Genomic DNA, 21,920 nt, shown 5'->3' with positions numbered 1-21,920 from the left:
TTGAAGAGAGTTCATCTGAGCATTGAAATGGCGTTTACTGAAAAGTGTCTCCAACTTTCATGAGCAGAAACACACAATTGGTAGATGTGTTGGGTTGTCACTGACAATCGAGTCTAAGGCCCCCTATAAAAGAGCTATATACAACCGTTCCTCTCTTCCAGGAAAGATGAATTGCCATGGTAACACTGCCAAGAAATAATAGGTCAAGTTTCATCCTTGTGCCTCAGGGTTATTTTATTAGGGTTTTACTTGGAAGTGGATGCCATTGTAAAATGAAGGTTTGGGTATTTCAAAGCTAAACATCATGCCAAGAAAATCTGATCAATAAAAGCGGCTGGTGTGAAGAGGATGGATAAAAGACAATAGGTAAGAAGAACATCTACATTGATCAAAAAACTATTTAGAGGCCAGTTTATTAGAACTCTTTTCTAAAATGTGAGCTTCATTTACAGATGCTTGTATAACTAAGTGTCTGTAAATGAATTCCAACTGTACAAGATCAGTAGGGAAAAGTGGTTTGTAAATTTCATTTTAATGGAAGATTAACTGCTGTAAGGAAAAAAGTTCTTATTCCAAAAATAAGCATGCAACAAGAAAGCATAAAATGTTTGAGCTTCCTGTTTTGCTTACTATTTTTATCAGACTATGTTCAATGCTGCTTTATGCCTGCCTATTTGTGGAAATTAAAAAATAAATACAACTGGGAGGAAAGTAACATCACCTAAAAGAAGTAATGTATAATAATCAGCATTTTGTTGTTTCTGTTGTTTTGGAGAGTAGTGTCTCAGTATATGTTATGACTTTAGGTTTTTCTGTAACAGCATTTCAAAAATTTGGGGATGAAATTCCAACGTGAAACAGTATATAATGTGTATCGCTTCAAGCAATGGTGCTCTGTCCTTCTAAGAACAATATATGTATGTATTCATGTATATTTAAGATCTACTTTTTTAAAGCAATAAGATATATCAACTCACCTTTTTTGAATAGAATTAATTTTTCATAAATGGAATATAGTTATGCATTTTAGCATAACATCTTCGTGAGACTATGTTAGGCTTCTCAATAAGACTACTGTTAATCTTCTATATTTCCTCTCCTGTAAAGTAGTAAAGGGGTATGTGGATAGCTGTGAAATTTATATTATTTTTGCCCTGATCATGAAGATTGCAAACTGGGGTCGATGACTGCATTAGTTTCCTACAGCTGCTGTAATGAAGTACCACAAACTGGGTGGCTTAAAACAACAGAAGTTTATTGTCTCACAGTTCTGGAGGCTAGAAGTCCTAAATTAAGGTATCACAGGGCCATGCTCTCTCTCAGGCTCTCGGGGGAGAATTCATTTCATGCCTCTCTCCTAGCTTCTAGGGGTTGCCAGCAATCCTTGACATTTCTTGATTTGTCGATACATCACTCCAATCTCTGCTACTGCCTTCATGTGGCCTTCTCTGTGTCTCTGTTTTCCCTTCTTGAAAGGACACTGGTCATAGGATTAGAACCCACCGTAATCCAGTATGAACTCATCCCAACTTGATTACATCTGCCAAGACCCTATTTCCAAATAAGGTTACATTCACAGGTTCTAGGGTTAGGACTTCACATATTTTGGTTGGGGGGGGGAACACAGTACAACCCATAACTGTGACTATGAATTGGAGAACCTCACCACTGAGCAGATGGTCTCAGTTACAATTTTAAACTGCTATGCTGTCTGGTTCTTTAGAAATGATATTTCATGTCTAATATTTTGTAGACATGTGAGGAATATGATATCCTGATTAATGAAATGCTTTTAAAGTATAGAGTTTTTAAATATACAAAAATACATCTAGAATACATAAAATAAATTTAATAAATATCTGTCACAGTCTGTAACTGGTAATAGGTGTTCACTTATTGTTTATTGAATGAATGAATCAATCAACCAATCAGCATTAATATTAAATTATATTGAGTATAATTTAATCTTCCTTTGATGATTCAAAATAATTCCTACAGGTAGAAGGTAGGAAGGTACAAGTTAAAAGATTGCTACTTGCTTGAATGCTAAATGACTGTTTATTCCATTTCACATATTTGTGTCTATTTAGAAGTTCACTAGATAAAATGTGTTTTACGTCTTATGTTGCCGTGTTCTCATCCTACATTGCTGTTGATTTCCTCTTTGGATTATTACATATTATTTCCTTTAGCTTAATTAAATTACCTTTGTTGATCAGTTAACACCAATGTGTTTTGGTTTGGTTTCTCCATCTATAAAATTACCTACTTTTTCATGTATCAGGATTGTCTGTCCTTCAATCTATTTTTCTCTGTCTAGACATTCAATAAATGTATTTTGATGGTAGTGATATTATTTGAGTTATGTTTCTTTACTAATGGTTACTTCCATTTTCCCTTTAATCCAATACAGAGAGAAGTAACCACCAAAACAAAAACAAATTACAATATAACCCAGATTTTACAAATGAAAGCTATTTCCTCACTCCTAAAACTGCACATTATCTCTGTGTGACCTCAGAAGTGTTTGAGAATGCACTACATGCAGTTAAAAAAAATAAAATGTTTCACCAGAGAAAGAAAACATAAGGCAAAAACAGACAAAAATGCCAAAATTCAAACTGAAAATGTTCCTAGCTACTACTTATCAAACTGCGAATGTTTTCCATTTTAGAGCTCTTTTTTGACAGATATTCAAGTATTTGCTAATCAAACCTATCATTTAAGCCAAAAATTCCTCCTAAAAACATGATCGAGAAGTCAAAATATTTAAGCCAGCTAAGATGATTTTATTTTTTCTTAAAAGAGAGAAAAATGAAAGCTAACTCTCTTGGAAGAAAGCTTTCATTTTTAAATCATATTTTTATGCCCTTTTTTGGGAAATATTTCCTGTTGTGTTTTTCAATCACCAGAAGCCTACATTTATAGAAAACCAGCAGGTATCTCCAGTTATTAGAATCAACTGGGCAGAGCAGCAAGGCAAAGCCAGAGTTTAGAGCCATTTGCCTGAGCAGATTGAGAAGTACCATTTTAGTCAGTTACCTTTTGAGATTCTCACATTTAATTACGTTAGTGGCACTTGACATTATAAATGTTCTTTTCTTTCCAATATAACCTTCTTATCATTATTAGTAAATGTCAAATGTAATGAGGTATTTTTTCTGACTCCTTTTTCTTCCTAATATAATGGGAGAGAAAATGCTGATGAGTTTGTAATCTTAAAATTGTTTTCAGTACTCAAAACCAATGCAGAGCCAACTAGTGTCTATTAGCTTAGTTTTACTCTTTTTATTTTATTTGCATTTGGAAAGGAAATTTCCTCTCTGTATTTCTTACTACACTTCCCCTACTTGGTGCAATTTCTTATTCTCCCTGAGAGCTCTGAGGTGACAACTACCTCCAATTAGATTGTGTTTCTGAGTTCAAGTCAGAATCCTGTGGAAGGTCCTGCCCCTTGCTGTGACTTAAGTGCTGTCTGAAAGCTTCTTTTCTTTTTCTTTTTCTTAAAAGCTGTTTTTGTCCCCCTCTCTCTGTTCTAAAATTTTGATACATAATGGCTATCCAACCCCGTGGTTTCCTGTAACATCTCAATCATAATGTAACAGGACCTTGATTTCTGCTCCCTTGAAGATTAAATACACTTCCAGTGTGAAATTGATATGTTTTATAACACTAGATCTAGTTTCTTTACTGTCAAAATAAAATTAACATCTTATGAAAGAGGAAGCCATCACTGGGAGAGGTCAAGAAGAGAGAGAAAATGTCATAGTTTTTCAACACAACATTATTTAGTGTCTGTATTGAAGACATGCTTGACAGGAAGGGTCTGGGTCACCTTTTAGCAGTGCCTCAGGCATATTGGCTGTTTTCTCCTATTGAGAAATTGGGGAAAAGCTGTCTTTTGTATAGAGAAAGCAGCAGGAAGTGGGTCCCTAACCTGTAAGAAGGCTACTTGGTCAATGTCAAAAAGATATTTTACCAAGAGATAAAGAAAGCTATTTAAAATTACTTCACAGTAGGAAAAAAAGTGGTAATTTTATAGATAATGTATTCTGAAAAATATGAACCCAAGACAAAAGTGCCTAAGTTTTAAAATAGAATGACTAGTTATAAGGGGTTCTGTTCCCCAGGAGCTAAAATATATTACACAATCTCTAATTATACCTTGCTTTTTAAACACAGTCTTTGAGCATTTGGTTCTCTAACTTTCTCCTTCATTTCACAGTTGGATATACTGTTAATGGAATTATATCCAATGAATATCCAAAAATATCCAAATAAGCTCAAGATTGTCTTCTTTCTGTCTAATAAATCCGTATGATTGTCCCAATTACATGCAGTTTCTGATTTCCAAGTTTATCTCTAATATCTATACCTTCATATTTATAAAATACTAAGCAAAGTACAGTAAAATATTCAAATATCATCTGATTATATATCATTTCAATTTTCTTCATAGCATTTTTTTTATATTCAAGGAATGGTCACATTTTCACGTGGTGAAATCTAGACTTTCCTTTTTATTTTCTGCCAATTAGTGGTATGTTCTGAAAGACCTTCCTCATTTGTTTTGCTTCATTTTTTGTTATTTTGGGTACCATAACCTGTTTTTATCTTACCTTTGGAAACTTATTTCAATAATATTACCTAATAAACACCTCTAATCAGGCCAACTTTATCCCTGCTCCAAGTGTAGAGTAGAATTGTTGCTCATGAACAGTCACAGTCTTTGCTAATTTTCAAGTTTTATTTCACACGCCCACATCCTCCTGGAATCATTTGCTGATTTCCTCAGCCTTCTTTGGTTACCATTCTCTGAATTTTCAGGGGCCAAATAGAATAAACCACACAAATTAGGAGAAAATTGTGAGCATTCTTGAGTTTCCTACTGTTAGTCTGATGTGGAGTGCAAGCATCTGAGCAGGAGGGTACCTACAGGTGAGGAACAGTGTGTCCAACATGAGCCTGTTCTAAGAGTGAGACCCAGATGATGTTCCCATCATTGTTTTTTAAGCTTTTATTTTATTTATTTATTTATTTATTTTACATCTTTATTGGAGTATAATTGCTGTACAATGGTGTGTTAGTTTCTGCTTTATAACAAAGTGAATCAGTTATACATATACACATGTTCCCATATCTCTCCCCTCTTGCGTCTGACCTACTAGAGAATGGACTTGAGGATATGGGGAGGGGGAAGGGTAAGCTGTGACAAAACGAGAGAGTGGCATGGACATATATACACTACCAAACGTCAAATAGATAGGTAGTGGGAAGCAGCCGCAAAGCACAGGGAGATCAGCTCGGTGCTTTGTTCGCTTCATTTTGATGCTAAAGGAACTTCTTCTTGAATCATCCAACACATTAGCTTTCCCTTCAGGACCTATTAATATTGCCTTAGGGGGAACTGGAAGGCACTTTGTATACAAAGGAGGCATCTCTGGGAGAAGGGAAGAAAGAGGACCCAGACCGAAATCAGAAAGAAGGTGACATTTCTGTCCAAAATGCTAAGCACCTAGAATACTAGGACAGAGAAATCAGAGCCCAATCCCCTGGGAAGGTGGTGAAGGGGGAAGCCAAGGAGCATTGGGTTATAAGTTATACCCCCAGATCCTGAGAAGACAAAGGAGCAAGAGTTAGTTGAATTGAGGAATAATTTCTTCAACTACATCATGCAGTACCTGTGACCTATATAGGTCATTTCAGTGATGTAGCTGCCTCTGATTCTCAGATTTCACTGCTGCATGAGACTATTTTGCAGGCCCTGAGCCCCTGCATTTGTAAGCTGCCATCTACCATCCTGTGTTAGCCTTGCCTTCCCAAATTTCAGGAATAACAGCCAGTTCTTACCATTTATTGGCCACTTTTTGTGTGTCAGGCTCAGTGAAGCACTTTCCATGCATTATTTCATGTCACCCTAACAGGCATGCTAGACTTTAGGGGGTTTAAGTTAATAGAGGCTCAGCAGCTTGTGCATGTCCCCCCAAGCTCTCTAATGGGAGAGTGGGAACTCCTGATCTGTCCGACTCAAACACCCACACAAAGTAGGTATTTTAATTGTCATTTTACCATTGAATAACTGGAAACTACACTGCATGCTTTTAAATGCAGGGACCTTTTCATAAAAGGTCCTTTTCTCTTTTTTTCCCCACAGAGGCTTGTACTTAGCAGATAGACAGTAAATACATAATGATGGAGCTAATGTACTCTTCTGGTTTTAAACTCTACAAAAGCCACAGATTTTGATATGTATGATCTTTCTTCTTATTTTCTTTTCTATAGTTAAATGCTCCTTAATGGGAATGAACATAGGTAGAAGGTACTCTGAGCTAGTTCTTTACACCCCCCCAAAAAAAAGATTTGCTCGTAATACTGCAGAGCGGCCATATGAAAATCATTAGGAAAAACAAGACTGAAAAACATATATAGCTATACATTGTAAATACAATTTAGATTCTCTGTTATGACTATTTTGGGAATAACTAATCACTTCCCAGAAGGTGTATTGCCTCATTTTTTGACAGATTATTATTTTTATTTTGTAGGACACAGCAGGCCAGGAAAGATACAGGACTATCACCACAGCCTATTATCGTGGAGCCATGGGCTTTATTTTAATGTATGACATCACAAATGAAGAATCCTTCAATGCAGTACAGGATTGGTAAGTAAGAGCAAATGTTCGCATTACTAATAATGACTTTTTTTCACTCACCTCGCTCTCCCTCCTCAAAGCAGTGATCACACCACAATGTAATATGTGTATTTTTATATACTGTGATCCCACTTGTGTTTCATAAAGCAAATAAGGGCTAGCTATGCTCAGACCCATTTAAGGATTGATAAGAAATCATTTTGATGATTTTGCTCTATTTTGTTCACTCCAGTGCTTTGCATCCTGTGACCTTTAGTTCCATGGGGACAAGTACATTGCTTTTGATTTTTTGAAGTACAAATAATGAATGGTCTGGAAGCATACTGGTCTAAAATAGGAATCTGGAAACTATGAACCATAGGCCAAATTTGAACTATGAGCCATGACTGGCTCACCACTTGTTTTATAAATAAAGTTTTATTAGAACACAGCCAGGTTCATTTACTTATTGTCTATGACTACTTTCATGGTACAACAGCAGAGTTAAGTAGCTGCAACAGAGACCATAGAGCCCACTAGCCCAAAACATCTTCTGTCTGGCTGTTTACAGTAAACGTTTGCTGACCCTTTATCTGGATTTGTTAGATAGTTTCCAGTTTTTCTTCAAATTGAAAAGTTCCAAGGACTGGGATGAAGAAAAAGAAAAAACTGCAACCTTTCTTGACTCCCAGCTACATCAAACCATGTGAAAACACCTGTCTGTGTGATTTGCTATGGGGGGTTGACTGCTGTGGCTGCAGCTCCTTCAGCCTATTCCACCAGCACCTCAGGAGGAGACACTGAAAAGCTGATGGTCATGGTCATGGTCATGAATTAAAGCAGCAGGGCGGAACAGGGCTACTTTTCTAGGGAAAGAGCCAGAGTCTAGTTGCGCTTTGTGTGGTATTAGGAGGAAAGTGAGCTCACTGGTAGGACCAGGACTAAACAGACACCACATTTTAACTCCAAATACAGTCATGGCTTGTCTTATTGAAGGAAAAGTTAGCAATACACAGGTAAAATAAACATTTTTTTTCCTGTTTTACATGATAGTATTATCCAAAATGATTTTTTTATATGTGTATCAGCTCAGTGAAGGTCAGATGCTATTAAAAATTTCAGTTTGCCTTAGATTGTTTCTTTAAATTTTTTTTGCTTATCTGAAAATGCACCTACATCTTTCTTATTTACACACACACACACACACACACACAATACAAAAAAATTGTAATAATACCACTAAAAATAGCAACTCAAAAGGGAAATATATAGCTGTAAACTGAAAAAGACAAGCTTAGGACCTCCATGAAAAAATAATTATCTTCAACTGAGGGGCATAGAAGAAGGCTTAAGTACCCCTCTTTTCAGTAGACTGAATATTGTAAGAAATGCCAGTTCTTCACAAATAAATTCATAAACTCAAGGCAATCCCAATCAAATACCAGGAGGTTTGGTATAGAATGGAATGAAATAGAGAGTCCAGATATAGACACAAAGCCATATGGGATTTGGTTTATGATAAAAGTAGCATTTCAAATTAGTAACAAAAAGGTTGGTTCAATGAATACCATGGTGCTATCCAGTTAATTGCCACACATAGCTCTGGTACACATATTGTCATACAAAATGGTCATTTTAACTTTGACTATTTCCTCTCTGGAAATGATAAGACCCAGGAGTGTTCATGAATTAGATTTCAGACACCAGGGTTCCTAAATCTGTTTGCACCATTAGCTCTGGCCCATTGTTCCAATGAAAGTTATATGACGACTGAGAAGAGATGGATCTGTTGAGTTCTTTGAAACCAAATGGTAACAGTGCCAAGAGCCATCCTAGCAGTACCTCTGACTCTCGCATCAGAAACACTGTGGAAAAGTGCAGCTTCCTCATGCCCTCCTCCACGCCTTCCCTCTGCAACCCCACCCAGGCTCTCTCACCTGTCAAGAGACCATCTGCCCTATCTCACTTCTCCCCTACCTCCTCCAATTCTCTATTTGACTCTATTTACCCACTCTTTCCTTTGAAATTCTGTTTCCTGTTGTCTTAGAGGCACATTTCCCAGATTATTCTTGTGTCTCTCAGACCGCTCCTCTTTCTACTTCCTAGCTTTCACTCCCTCCCTCACCCAGCAAAGGGTAAGCATCCTCTCATGGCTTTTTTCTTGGGCTTATTCTGTTTTCTTGGCCATCTTATCCACTTGTACACATCATTTATCACTTGTACCAGATGGCTCCCAAGTTTAACTATCGGGCCCCAGTCTGTCTTGTGAAGTGCAATGTTGCATTTCCTGGTATCTGAAGTATTTATACACCTGGACATCCTGCTGACATCTCAGAATCAATTGTCTTCACCTGAAACTGCTCACCTTCCTGACTTCAATTTTTGCTGTTCACTGAGACCACAATGCTTTGCCATCCAGGTTCCACCTTGTATCCAACTCTAACTTCCATCCATCCTATTCTGGGGCCTGATCTTGCATATTAATTTTTTCCTGACTATCCTTTGAATCTGCTCTTGCCTGAGAAATCACGTGACCGTCATGGCTCAGCTTCTTCTTCTTATCTTTTGCTTCTTCCTTTATAATAGCCTTCTAACTGATCTTTTCCCCTTTAGATTTCTTCCCATCCCAATCCATCATATCCCACTGCTGCTATAAGAGTCTCCCAAAAGAACATGATCCTAAAGATCATGGAAGACTCCTGCCCAAAAGCCATGACTTACCATCACCTCCTTAATTAATTAAAACTTCCTCAGACTGACTTTCAGACACATGACATCATGGAGTCCCTATATTTTTACAGTCTCGTTTCTCACTATTCTAAAGCCAAATTGAACCATTCACTGTTTTTGGAACCAAGCCTAAACTTTCCAACCTTTGTGGGTTTTGTGTTTTGATGGTACCCTCTGTTTTGCATTTCTTTTTCACAACCTTCCATTCCACCTCCCCCGGATATCTAGATTTGTCAAAACCCCACAAAGCTTATCCATAAACCAACTCTTAGTCATGTTTTCATCCACAACTGTATAATCATTGGTTTACTAGGGATTTTTCATTCATTCAACAGTTATTGAGCACCTACTCTTTGACAATCTGCCAGGTGTTGTAGTTAGTACCTATGCCAATATTTACTATCTCAGTTAGTGGATCCACCTGCACCCAGTTGTCTGATGTGGAAATCTGAGCTCTAATTTCGATTTCTCTCTCTTTACCCATTACATCTCACTGACCACCAAGTCCAGTAGTTTTAACTTTCTGAAGGCCTTTGTCCCTACTGCCACTGTCTAAATTCAGACTGTCATGAGCTCTTTAAGAACCTTAGCTCTCAGCACTTTAGGAATTTTCTACCTTGTATGCTTACTGGCAAGTCCCACCCTCTCCAGGTCATCTGTCATATTGCCGTCAGAGCTAAGTAACGTCTCTAATCTTAATAATAAAACCTTTAATAATGTCTTATTACTTATAGTGGAAATTCTGGGAGCCTCTCTGAATCACTGTGGAACCTTGACAGTGTGAAGAAGGCCCAGGCTCCACTCTATACAAACAAAACCAAGTCTGCAGTGCTAAATATTGGTATATTTATGTGTGTCAGCTCTAAAAGTGATCCTGATGCCCATTTCTGGTTAAGACCATTGATTTAGAATGAAGTCCACACCCTCTAAGGTGGTGGGCAGTGTTGCCTCCTCATAGCTATTCCATTAACATCATCTCCTACCACTCTCCTCCACTGGTCCTAGGTTTCAACCAGACAGAACTTTTCTCAATTTACTAATGTTCCATTCTTTCAATAACTCTGTTCCTCTGCTTGGAATACCTTCTCTGCTATCTTTCTAAACTCTTATTCTCCTTTCAAGGCCATCTCAAATAACAACTCTTCTATGAAGCTTTTGAAGACACCACCATCTCGTTTCCCACCCACCACAATTTCCATTCCCAGTGGACAATGCTATTCACTCCCATATCTCTGCTTCCATGCCACACTAGCACTTTCTGCAGACCACATAAAAAACCTAGCAGGCTCCATTTTTATCTGATTACATTTTGTCTTCTGTATTGCAGTGTGAGTTCATTCATCTCTTTTCCCTAGTACTGAATGCAGTACAATTTTATTAAAACTTTTTTCTAAATTGTTATTGTGGTAAAATATACAAAACTTAAAATTTACAGTCTTAATCATTTTTAAGTGCACAGTTCAGTGGTATTAAATACGTTCGTATTGTTGTACAATCATCACTACAGCCCATCTCCACAGCTCTTCATCTTGCAAAACTGGAACTCTGTGCCCATTAAATAGCTTCCCATTCTCCTTTATCCCCAACCCCTGGACCACTATTCTACTTTCTATGTCCATGCATATGACTGCTCTATTCATACTACTCTAAGTACCTCATATAAGTGGAATCATACAGTATTTCCTTTTTTGTGTGTGAGTGGCTTATTTCATTTAGCATAATGTTCTTTTTTTTATATATCTTTGTTGGAGTATAATTGCTTTACAGTGGTGTGTTAGTTTTTGTTGCACAACAAAGTGAATCAGCTATAAGTACACATATGTCCCCATATCCCCTCCCTCTTGAGCCTCCCTCCCACCCTCCCTATCCCACCCCTCTAGGTGGTCACAAAGCACCGAGCTGATCTCCCTGTGCTATGCAGCAGCTTCCCACTAGCCATCCATTTTACATTTGCTAGTGTATATATGTCGATGCTACTCTCTCACTTCATCCCAGCTTCCCCTTCCCCCTCCCCGTGTCCTAAAGTCCATTCTCTACATCTCCGTCTTTATTCCTGCCCTGCAACCAGGTTCATCAGTACCGTTTTTTAAGATTCCATATATCTGCATTAGCATACAGTATTTGTTTTTCTCTTTCTGACTTACTTCACTCTGTATGACAGACTCTAGGTCCATCCACCTCACTACAAATAACTCAATTTCGTTCCTTTTTATGGCTGAGTAATATTCCATTGTATATATGTGCCACATCTTCTTCATCCATTCATCTGTCAATGGACACTTAGGTGGCTTCCATGTCCTGGCTATTGTAAATAGTGCTGCAATGAACATTTTGGTACATGACTCTTTCTGAATTATGGTTTTCTCAGGGAATATGCCCAGTAGTGGGATTGCTGGGTCATATGGTAGTTCTATTTTTAGTTTTTTAAAGAACCTTCATACTGTTCTCCATAGTGGCTGTATCAATTTACATTCCCACCAACAGTGCAAGAGGGTTCCCTTTTCTTCACACCCTTTCCAGCATTTATTGTTTGTAGATCTTTTGATGATGGCCATTCTGACCAGTGTGAGGTGATACCTCATTGTGGTTTTGATTACATTTAGCATAATGTTCTGAAGTTTCATTCCATGAAGTAGTAGTATATGTCAGAATTTCCTTCCTTTTTAAGGCTGAATAATATTCCATTGTGTATATATATATACCACATTAATCCAATATGTATTTTGAATGGATGGTCCAAGGAACTATAGAGGTTCACGTACTTCCTTGATATCCCAACAAAAAAATATAGAAATTACTTCAGACCAACATAGGAATTAATGGTTCTATTCTTCCTCCCAGCAAAGATTTAATATCATATGTGTATTGCTGCTATGGCGATATTATATTCAACTTTTTATTGTTGTTAGGTATATAGTTGTCTTAAGTTCCTAATGGAATATAAACTATTTGTAGAGAAAAATTTTGTATTTCCTACTTAATGTAGTAACTAGCACAAAATGGGTATTTTAAAAATTACTGTTAATTGATGAACTCGACCCATCAAAAACCTTGGGAAATGTTTAAGGAATAGAAACAGAATTGTATAGTAAGAAAAAAAAACCTGTTTGGGAGAAAAAATCCAGTTCAGCAGTACTAACTTACTTACGTATACGGTATTGTCCAGCAGTGGTAAAGAAGGAGGGGCTTGCTGATATTCCATGATGACTTTCTACAACAAGAAATAAGGTATTCCTAAGCAAAACAAATACAAAGGAACAGATTCTTTAAATTACTGGTATCCAAGTACTGACCTTAAGGCTAGAAAAAGTACAGAAAAACATACATAGCAAAAAGAAAAATTAATTGAAATTTATTTGCAGCTAAAGTTTCAAATACTCTTCTCAACAAAATGTACTTTCATTATATAGAAAGAAAAGAAAATGCTTGTTGGCTGTGATCTCAGTAAAATCCTTAAACTATCTAACTGTAGGAAGAGTTAGATGAAGTGAATAGTTTCTTAAAATTTAATTACACACAAATTCTAGTCAGTTAAGAAAGCAGGTATAGAGATTTAGAGAGAATAGCAGCAAAGTAACAAATCATTTTGAGGAAATAGAGGCTGTCCCTTTTTTGAAAACACGTTAGAATGTACTTTGAATTTGCCAGTAGAATTTTATTTGAGGAATTAAATTAAATAAAAATACTCTCTTTAGCCAAGTTCCCAAGTTCTGTAAAGTTAATACAAAATGAAGCTCACTGTGATCTTATTTATAAGTTTATCTTGAGTCTACACATTTTCAAAAAGAATGTGAAGAAGTAAACACAAAAGATACATAGAATATGCTTAATGAAATAGGAGTAGAGAGTGACCCCAAAAATCAGGAGGGAATATTATTTTAGCCCTAGTTCCCTAGAAACGGTGGGAAAAGCTTAAATGCTAATACTTTGTTGGGAAGTACAGTCTCAGGGAAGCAAGAGAGAAGAAAGGGGTGTGTGGCACGGAGAAGGGGGAACCAACACTAGGGGATGTCTGGCAAACCAGTCACCACTTGGTATCAAGCGCAACTGACCACAGGTCTCGCAGGAACTTCTTCAGAGAGACTGTCAGGTAGAGGAAGGGAGAAGAATTTCCCCATGAGCCTTTGTCTTCTACTGGTCAGAGGTTCAGGCTTTAACTCCTCCACATTTCCGTGTTACACATCCGTGGATGACTCATTTCAGTGGCAACAGGGAAGCTTCATTGTGGAAGGCAGAGCTGTGTGGCATTAGCCTGAGGTGAGCTACTTTGGGTCATGCCATGTCATGCTGATAACAGAGGTGGCCGTTGAGCAGAGCCCTTGCAGGAATGGAATGGAATGAGTGGCTGGCCTTTCAGACAGGTGAGTCCAGAAGAATTTGAGGGGGCACATAAGTTTGAGGGTGTCTGATAGAGAATTTTAAAGCTTATGGAAGTGTAAAGGGCAAAAGGGCTCTTGTGTTTAAAACAAAATTTGGTTCTGAGACTCTTTGAAACCGAGGTGAAAACCATGGCTGAAAAAAATAATTAAACCTGATGTAATATACAGCTCTCAATATAGGAAGGGGTAAAAATTGCTATACCAATCCCTGAGGGCAAAGAAAGTTGTTGTTTTTTTTTATTAAATTCTGCTGGAAATATGTTTAATTTGGGGACACATTGGGTTTATGTCAACAATGGCTTTCACAACTAGTACTAAAAAGACCTCATGAGACTCCTTTTTTATGGTGCCTTTAAAACATAGAAGACAAACATTAGAGTATGTTCAGTGAAGGCCCCTGTGGGAGGCTCGGAAAATATACTCCAAGCACATAGACTTCTTGTGGTCTCAGACGATCCAAGAATCAAATGGTAACCACTCAAGGGAATGCATGGATTCCGTGCTACCTAGACTATCCTCCCTAAATTCCATTTTTCTACGTTACACCTTAGACAGAAGGCAGTTTGAGCTTATGTTCTCTGAAGAGGGCCTCAGGTGCTTGCTTATATTGCATCCAATACTTTGGAAACCAGACGCTGACCTTGTATTATCATGCTTGTTAAAGTCTTTCCAATTTTTTTTTCGACATCTTTATTGGAGTGTAATTGCTTTACAATGGTGTGTTAGTTTCTGCTATTTAACAAAGTGAATCAGCTATACATGTACATATATCCCCATATCCCCTCCCTCTTGCGTCTCCCTCCCATCCTCTCTATCCCACCCCTCTAGGTGGTCACAAAGCACCGAGCTGATCTCCCTGTGCTATGCGGCTGCTTCCCACTAGCTATCTGTTTTACATTTGGTAGTGTATATATGTCCATGCCACTCTCTCACTTCGTCCCAGCTTACCCTTCCCCCTCCCCAAAGTCTTTGCAGTTTTTGAACTTCTTTCAGTTTCTTGAATACTTCTGGGTTCCGTATACCTCTGTGTTTCTCTTCCTCTTCAGAAGAGGCCTTTGCACATGACCTGCCTTCTACAAGAAACCACATCCCTCCAACCCTCACACAGATCAAGCTAATTTCCTCTCATCCTTTAGATCTCAGCTTGACCATCATTTCTTCTGATGGGTTTTTTCAACGCCAGATGTGTTTACTTGTTCCTACTGTAGGCTCTTGAAACACCACCACTGGTTTATCTTATAAAGTAAATGCCTATTTCATTTTATGGTTTCCTGCTGGATTCCAAGTTCCTTGAAGACAAGGGCTATGCCTTCTCTTTTTCGCCTTTATATCTCCTTGCCTACCCCAGGGCCTGGCACTGAGTGGCTGCTCAAGAATTATTTATTGAAAGTGAGTGAAGCCTGCATGGAAAGTACACATCTAGTAAGGTTATCTGAATTGGTTGGCATATTTTTTAAAAAGACACAGGGAAGTAAAGTGGCTGTAAACAATCACTTTGGATGCTGCAACAAGGTTTACAGTGTTCTTCAGCTTTGTCCAGGTGGTGAAACTGTGTCACTGTGGTCAGTAACTAGACTAATTGGCCAGATCCCCATTTGCTCCAACCTGCAGTTTGTTAAGGAGACAGCTCTGTGGAGTTCAAAGTCAAGAGCAGCAATTTAGTGACTCCATAATTTTCAGAAAATAGAAGTTACCTCTTTTTTGAAAACAGAGTATTCTGTGGTTTGAATCCTCCAATGGGCTTTGATTTAAGAAATAAATGAATGATTTATTAGAGAGACAAGGCCCAAATAGATTTAGATAGTTCTAGAAACAGAAGATCACCACTGAAAATTCACTGCCTTTGAAATGTTGCTCAGAGGAGTTGTGACCTAGAGAGTTTCCTGGGTCTCAGTGGGAATGTGATCCCAGGTATATGGAATTTGGATCTGCTGTCCAGACTCTTCCTGAATGTCTAGCACTAAAACTCAAATGTTTATACACACTGCAGAGAATTTTAACTTGATTTAAATTCTTCCCCATTCCTGACTTTAAATGCATTTCTGTTCTAAGTCTGGCATGGCCACAAGCTGCTGTATTTCCTGTAGGAGATTGTCTCTGGTTTACTTCCCCCACCTTATTTATTTACATTCTGCTTTTGATGACACAATGAGAAACTATAAATATAAGGTTTTTTTTTTTAAGGCAGGAAATCTGGTGAGCAGGTTGATATTTTTTAAAAACCACCAGACTGAGGATAAAAGTCCAACACCATCATCCCACCAGTTTTAAATAATTCATTTCCATGACATTCAGGGTACCATTGCAGATGTGCTGGAACTGGAATGAAATTTCACCTTCAAATATTCTCTTCCTCTGCAGTTTTCTGTCTCTTTCTTTTTCTCCAGAAATATATAATGGTCTTAAATTAAGGTGACCTCATATTCAATATGAAAGAATTTTAGCCTGGTAATAACAGCCGAGATATGATGAGCAATTGCTAAGCCTTTGTTCAGAGCTTCCTAATCTCGTTCAAGGTCTTCTCAACTACAAGGTCAGTTCTGTGACAGCTTGGAGGGGGCAGTGATGGGAATAGAGCACAGACGTCTGACCCCCGAGTTTTACCACCACGCCACACTGGGCATCAAGGTGTCTCTCCTCTCCCTGGATCTTAATGACTACATTTCTTAACTGCTGCTTGGACCCAGCCATAAAACAGTTTTCTTCCTCTGAAATTTTCACGTCATCCAACTTAAGCTCAAGTTTATATTTATAAGATAGACGGCTCCAAATCCACAGCTCCTTCCCAAAAAACAAAAACAAAATATACCCTGTTCCCTCCATTGTCTTTTCTGTCTCCATCTTTCCAGTATACCAGGCCAAAAACATTGAGGTTAATCTTAACTTCTCATTTTCTCAGAGCTCACATCCAGTTCTTTAAAAAAAAATACTGTTATTATCTTGGCTCTAATTTCAAAATACATCTCTTTTGTCCTTCGAGGTAGTTATGCTCTATAAAGTTATCAGGAGTGTTGAATTAGTGAAGTACAGAATCTGCCCCATTGGGGAAGTATGGGGTTAGGTTCCTGCGAGCTTCTGTTCACAACATTTTTGCCAGTCGATCAATACATTCCTTATGATAGGTGTGTTTCTGCTTCAAGACACTGTGTTTAATATATATTGTTGATTCCTGACATCGAACTCATGGCCTACAGCAATGCAACTCACGCCGACATGAAGCTTATCCAACACACCTTTTTCCTCTGTAAGGCACACCACAGCCTTCTTGCACTCGGAAACATGAGACAGCACTTCAGCATTATGCTTGGAGGTCATATTGAACAGCAAAATCATCAATAAAAAAACCAAAATGTGAAGAGTATGACTCTAAATGTATTGTGAAAAGGCACTTATTTACAGGTGAGAGCTGAAACAAGAAGGCAGAACATGCCCTTGTTCAACTCAACTAGGAGTATGTGTTTGGGCCGCTCAGATTTCTAATCACTTTGCTCATGTCTGTAAATGTCTGTGAAAGTGCCATGAGTACTTATTTTGAGGTTACAAATAAAATTTAGCAAATCAAAAATATGGAAGCCGTGAATAATAAGAACCAATCATATATTCAAATTCCCACCACTCCACCACCACCCCCGACCCTTCCTGTTTCCATTGTGTATTAGCTTGCTAGGGTTGCTGTAGCAAAGTACCACAGACTGAGTGCTTCAAAAACAGAAATGTCTCAGTTCTGGGGCTAGAAATCCCAGATCAAAGTGTCGGTGGGGTTAGCTCCTTCTGAGGGTTGTGAGAGAGAACCTCTTCCATGCTTCTCTTCCTCTGGCAGCCTCGGGCATTCCTTAGCCTGTAGACAACATTCTCCCTGTGTTTTCATATCACCTCCACTTTATATGTGTCTCTTTCTGTGCCCAAATTTCTCCTTCACCATCCTATGGGATCAGGGCCCACCCAACAACCTCATCTTAATCTGATCATCTGCAAAACCTTATTTTCAAGTACCATCACATTCATAGGTACTAAGGATTCAAACTTTAACATTTTGGGGAGGGGATACAATTCAAGCCATAACATGCTGCCACCACCCTGGTTATGCTACCGTCATCTCTTATCTGGATTATTACAACAGCCTAATCGGTCTCCCTGCTTCTAGCACTGCCCTAGCCTCCGGAATCTTCCCAGCACAGCAGATGGAATGAGCTTTTCAGACTGAAAATCAGATCATGTCACTACTCTGCTACAAATATTCACAGCATCCCACCTCCCCTGCATTAAAGCCAAAGCCCTTACGAGAGCCGACAAGCCCTGCACAGTTTACCCACTGCCTCTCTGACCTCACCTTCTCCTGCTCTCCCTCTTGGTTGGGCTACACCAGCCTCTTTGCCATTCCTAGAACATACCAGATATGCTTCTACCTCAGGGCATTTACTCCTGCTATTCCCACTGCCTGGAAGTCTCTTCCTCAGGTATCTTTATGGCTCTCCCCTCATCGCCTTCCATTCTTCACTGTAACATCACCTTGTCATCAAGGTGTGCCCCTCCCACCCTATTTTATATTGCAACCCTCTTTAGCACTCCGTATCCCCTTTCTTGGCTTTATGTTGTTTCCATAGCATTTACCACTCTCTAATATATTTTCTAATTGACTTATTTACCACATCTGTCTCCCCAGCAAGCATGCTTCATAGAATAACAAATCTCTGTCCCTTTTATGCAGTTTTGTATCTGTGTGTCTAGAATAGTCCCTGGCACATACTAGATGTTCAATAAATATTTGTTGAATGAATGAATGTATGAATGACAGAAAGAGAGGTATATAGGACTAGATCTTACTCATTTTGTTTCGTCATAGTCTTCACAGTCCCAGGCACATATCAATTACATGTTCTACAAAAAGTTGATGACCAAGGGCCACAACAGTATCAGAATATTTTGAAGAAAACAAATCAGTGCTCTCAGTTCAAGTGTGTAGGGAGGTACTGCCTATCTCACCAAACTTTTGTCTATATAGTAAGACCTTCCAACTTCTCAGTAAGATGGAGCTGATATGTAGGTAGAATTGATGAAGAGAAATCAAAATGTGTCTCATCTTCCATACTGGGCAAAGTGACTTGAAGTTACCTGGTTAGTTCCTGTAGGAACTAACCCTGATTCCAGCCCTAAAATGGTCTTCTTTTATCTTTATTTTTGGAGGGGAGAGTATATGTGAGGAATGCCTTAGAACAATAAATATACAACACATATTTGGGGGCACCTAAAAATGGCCAGAAATGTCATCTAACTCAGTGAGAAATATTTACTCATCTCTTATGGCCTCAAAGTTCCATCAACCAACTTTCTGTCTCTGGCTTTTTTTTTATTTCTTTGTTTTTTCCACTTATTCTTTCATTTGCTGGACTTAGTTCTGGCCCAGAATTAGCTCCATGAAGAATGCAGACACGTTAAAAAATGTAAAGCCTGGAATTAAAGATGTTTTAATTAAGTACTTAAGTTTACTCAATATCTGCCCACACCAAAGAGGGCAAACCTGGGCTTATATTCTGGTCACAGAGAATCTTTCCTTTTTTTTTTTGGTGATCCAGGAAATAGCAAAAGGCTTGAAGACTGAAGCATGAAGCACATATTAGCAGTTAATGTGCTGATTATGTACAGAGAAGGAGCTAGGGGAATAGAGATGCCTGTCCCATCTGACTTTGTGTTTTGTCACCTAACCTCATCTGTACTTGGAGGTGGTAATTATAATTCCATAAACACTGACACTAAAGTAAAGGCTAGAAGCTTGTTCCTGCAGCCTTACCTAAGACAGGCTATATAGGGAACATGAAGATTAAATAAAAGACTTGGTCTCTTGGATGAAAGATATTATATAAATATGATTGCTATTTGTTCTGCTTCACTTATACTCTGAAAATAGACTTCTTGGCAGCTCCTTATGTGCAGCTGTGTGTCAAAATGTTTATTGCAAATACTGTTATTTTCTCACAGGATTTTCTTGGTTCCTATCTATTTTATTGTGCCTTCTTTTCTTTGAAATTAGTTGCCTGTCTTTGGGGAGTGGATTTGTCTTGAAGGACACTAATTATACCTGTCACATAACTCCTCAGAGAGGAAATTGTGGTAAGAGCTCATCTCCTAGTTCTAGATGTTCAGCTTGGTTTCTGGGTAATATTGTTAATGAAAAAGAAAATGTGTGGGATTGTTGATGATCCTATTTAGGAAACAGAGTTTTAGGCTTTAAAAATGAATGGTTACGCTCATGCCTTAGTTGAACCTTACTAGTATTTTCCATCATGAATGTAGTCTCCATCAAGTCTGCTTTCCAACCTCAGTGAATATTTAGAATGTTTAGTACTTTATGACACATACTGTTGGTCCTCATTTTCTTTTCTTTTTAAAAAATATATATGTATGTATTTATTTATTTGGCTGCACTGGGTCTTAGTTGTGGCATGCGGGATCTTTTTTTTTTTTAGTTGCAGCACGCGGGATCTTCGTTGTGGCATGCAGGATCTTTAGTTGTGGCATTCAGGCTCTTAGTTCCAGCATGCAGGATCTATTTCCCTGACCAGGGATCGAACCCCGGCCCCCTGCATTGGAAGCGTGGACTCTTAACCACTGGACCACCAAGGAAGTCCTGGTCCTCATTTTCTAATTGTCCAGTCAGCAAATAATATGCACTCAGCCACTGCACTGTGAAATGAGTAAAGGCCAAATCTTCTCAGTCTAAATTGATACAACCCCAGTTTAATTTTACCTATTTCTAAATCTATGGCACTATTTGCCTAATGTGGGGTTCCCAGTCTAGCTGGAGGGTTCTGGAGCCCTATTTGTTCATTTAATGTTGGGATGGCCTTGGTTATTTATCTCTGCAGTCCAGTTGATTGAGATAATTATCCTCATTATCAGTTGTAAACCAACCCCCCTACACACCCACTCCTTAAAAACTAATAGACATTGAAGGAAACTATTCTAAAGAGAAAATTAGAAAAATAGCACAATATTAGTTATGGGAGGATTATGTTTTGTCACCAAAGAAGATAGGTCATGGTGTATGATGACTGATGCCATTAAATTTAGACAGAGCCCCATATTAAGTACTGCCATGTACATTTTCCTTCCCATAGTATCAATTTCCAAAACAAGAGCAAGAATTATGGTGTAAGTAAAAGGAGTTACAAGCAGCCCAACCATGCCACACTCTCCATGCCCTCAGTCTCGTGTTCTTTAGTCACAGAATACCCTTTAGAAAAGTTCTCATTTATTTTTTTTCTCATTGTAGTTCCTTCTTTATTTTTTTAAAATTTTTATTGGAGTATAGTTGATTTACAATGTTGTGTTAGTTTCAGGTGTACAGCAAAGCGAATCAGCTATACATATACATATATCCACTATTTTTTTAGATCCTTTTTCCATATACAGAGCATTGAGTAGTGTTTCCTGTGCTATACAGTAGGTCCTTATTAGTTATCTATTTTATATATAGTAGTGTGTATATGTCAATCCCAATTTACCAATTTATTCCTCCCCACTTCTCTCTCCCTTGGCAACTATAAGTTTGTTTTCTACATCTGTGACTCTATTTCTGTCTTGTAAATAAGTTCATTTGTACCATTTTTTTAAATTCCACATATAAGCGATATCATACGATATTTGCCCTTCTCTGTCTGACTTACTTCATTCAGTATGACAATCTCTAGGTCCGTCCATGTTGCTGCAAAAGTTCTCATTTAAAGTCTATTGTATCCTGTAATCCAAATGTAATTTGTATATATCAAATGAATTTTTTTTATAGTTTTCCTTCCCATAGCATACTGAAAGCAACAGCTACTGGATGGCAGGTGAGGGAAGAGATGCGTCAAGGCCTGAGTGGTGTCCTAGGTGGTTTTCAAACTTTTTATGAACAAAATACTTAGAGCCATTAAAAGTTTTTGAGTAGTCATTCCAATATATGTCTACCCAGAGTTAGCCAAGGTTAAGGGCACCGTCCTCCTCAAGATTGGACTCACTTCAGATACTACATATCTGTTTGGCATCCATAGGACCACTCTCACTTCTGACCAACAGGCTGCAAATACAGGGTTTCCCACGACTACTTTTAGGTTTGATAATTCACTAGCATGACTTACAAAATTCAGGAAAGTGCTATACTTACAATGATAGTTTTATTATAACAAAAGGATTCAAAT

The 21,920-nt window shown here is 38.1% G+C and overlaps 1 protein-coding gene across 1 annotated transcript in view; it reads left to right on the top strand.

The window, feature by feature from the left end:
- RAB3C (RAB3C, member RAS oncogene family) overlaps positions 1 to 21,920 on the top strand; it is a 294,081-nt gene that overhangs the window by 127,631 nt on the left and 144,530 nt on the right. The window contains exon 3 of the mRNA XM_024765370.1: positions 6,546 to 6,664. Coding sequence (XP_024621138.1) covers positions 6,546 to 6,664 — 119 coding nt within the window. The remainder of the gene's footprint in view (positions 1 to 6,545; positions 6,665 to 21,920) is intronic.

This window comes from Neophocaena asiaeorientalis, unplaced genomic scaffold (assembly GCF_003031525.2).
Source record: "Neophocaena asiaeorientalis asiaeorientalis breed wild unplaced genomic scaffold, Neophocaena_asiaeorientalis_V1.1 scaffold198, whole genome shotgun sequence".
NCBI lineage: Eukaryota > Metazoa > Chordata > Mammalia > Artiodactyla > Phocoenidae > Neophocaena > Neophocaena asiaeorientalis.
This window is presented reverse-complemented; position numbering and strand designations above follow the sequence as displayed.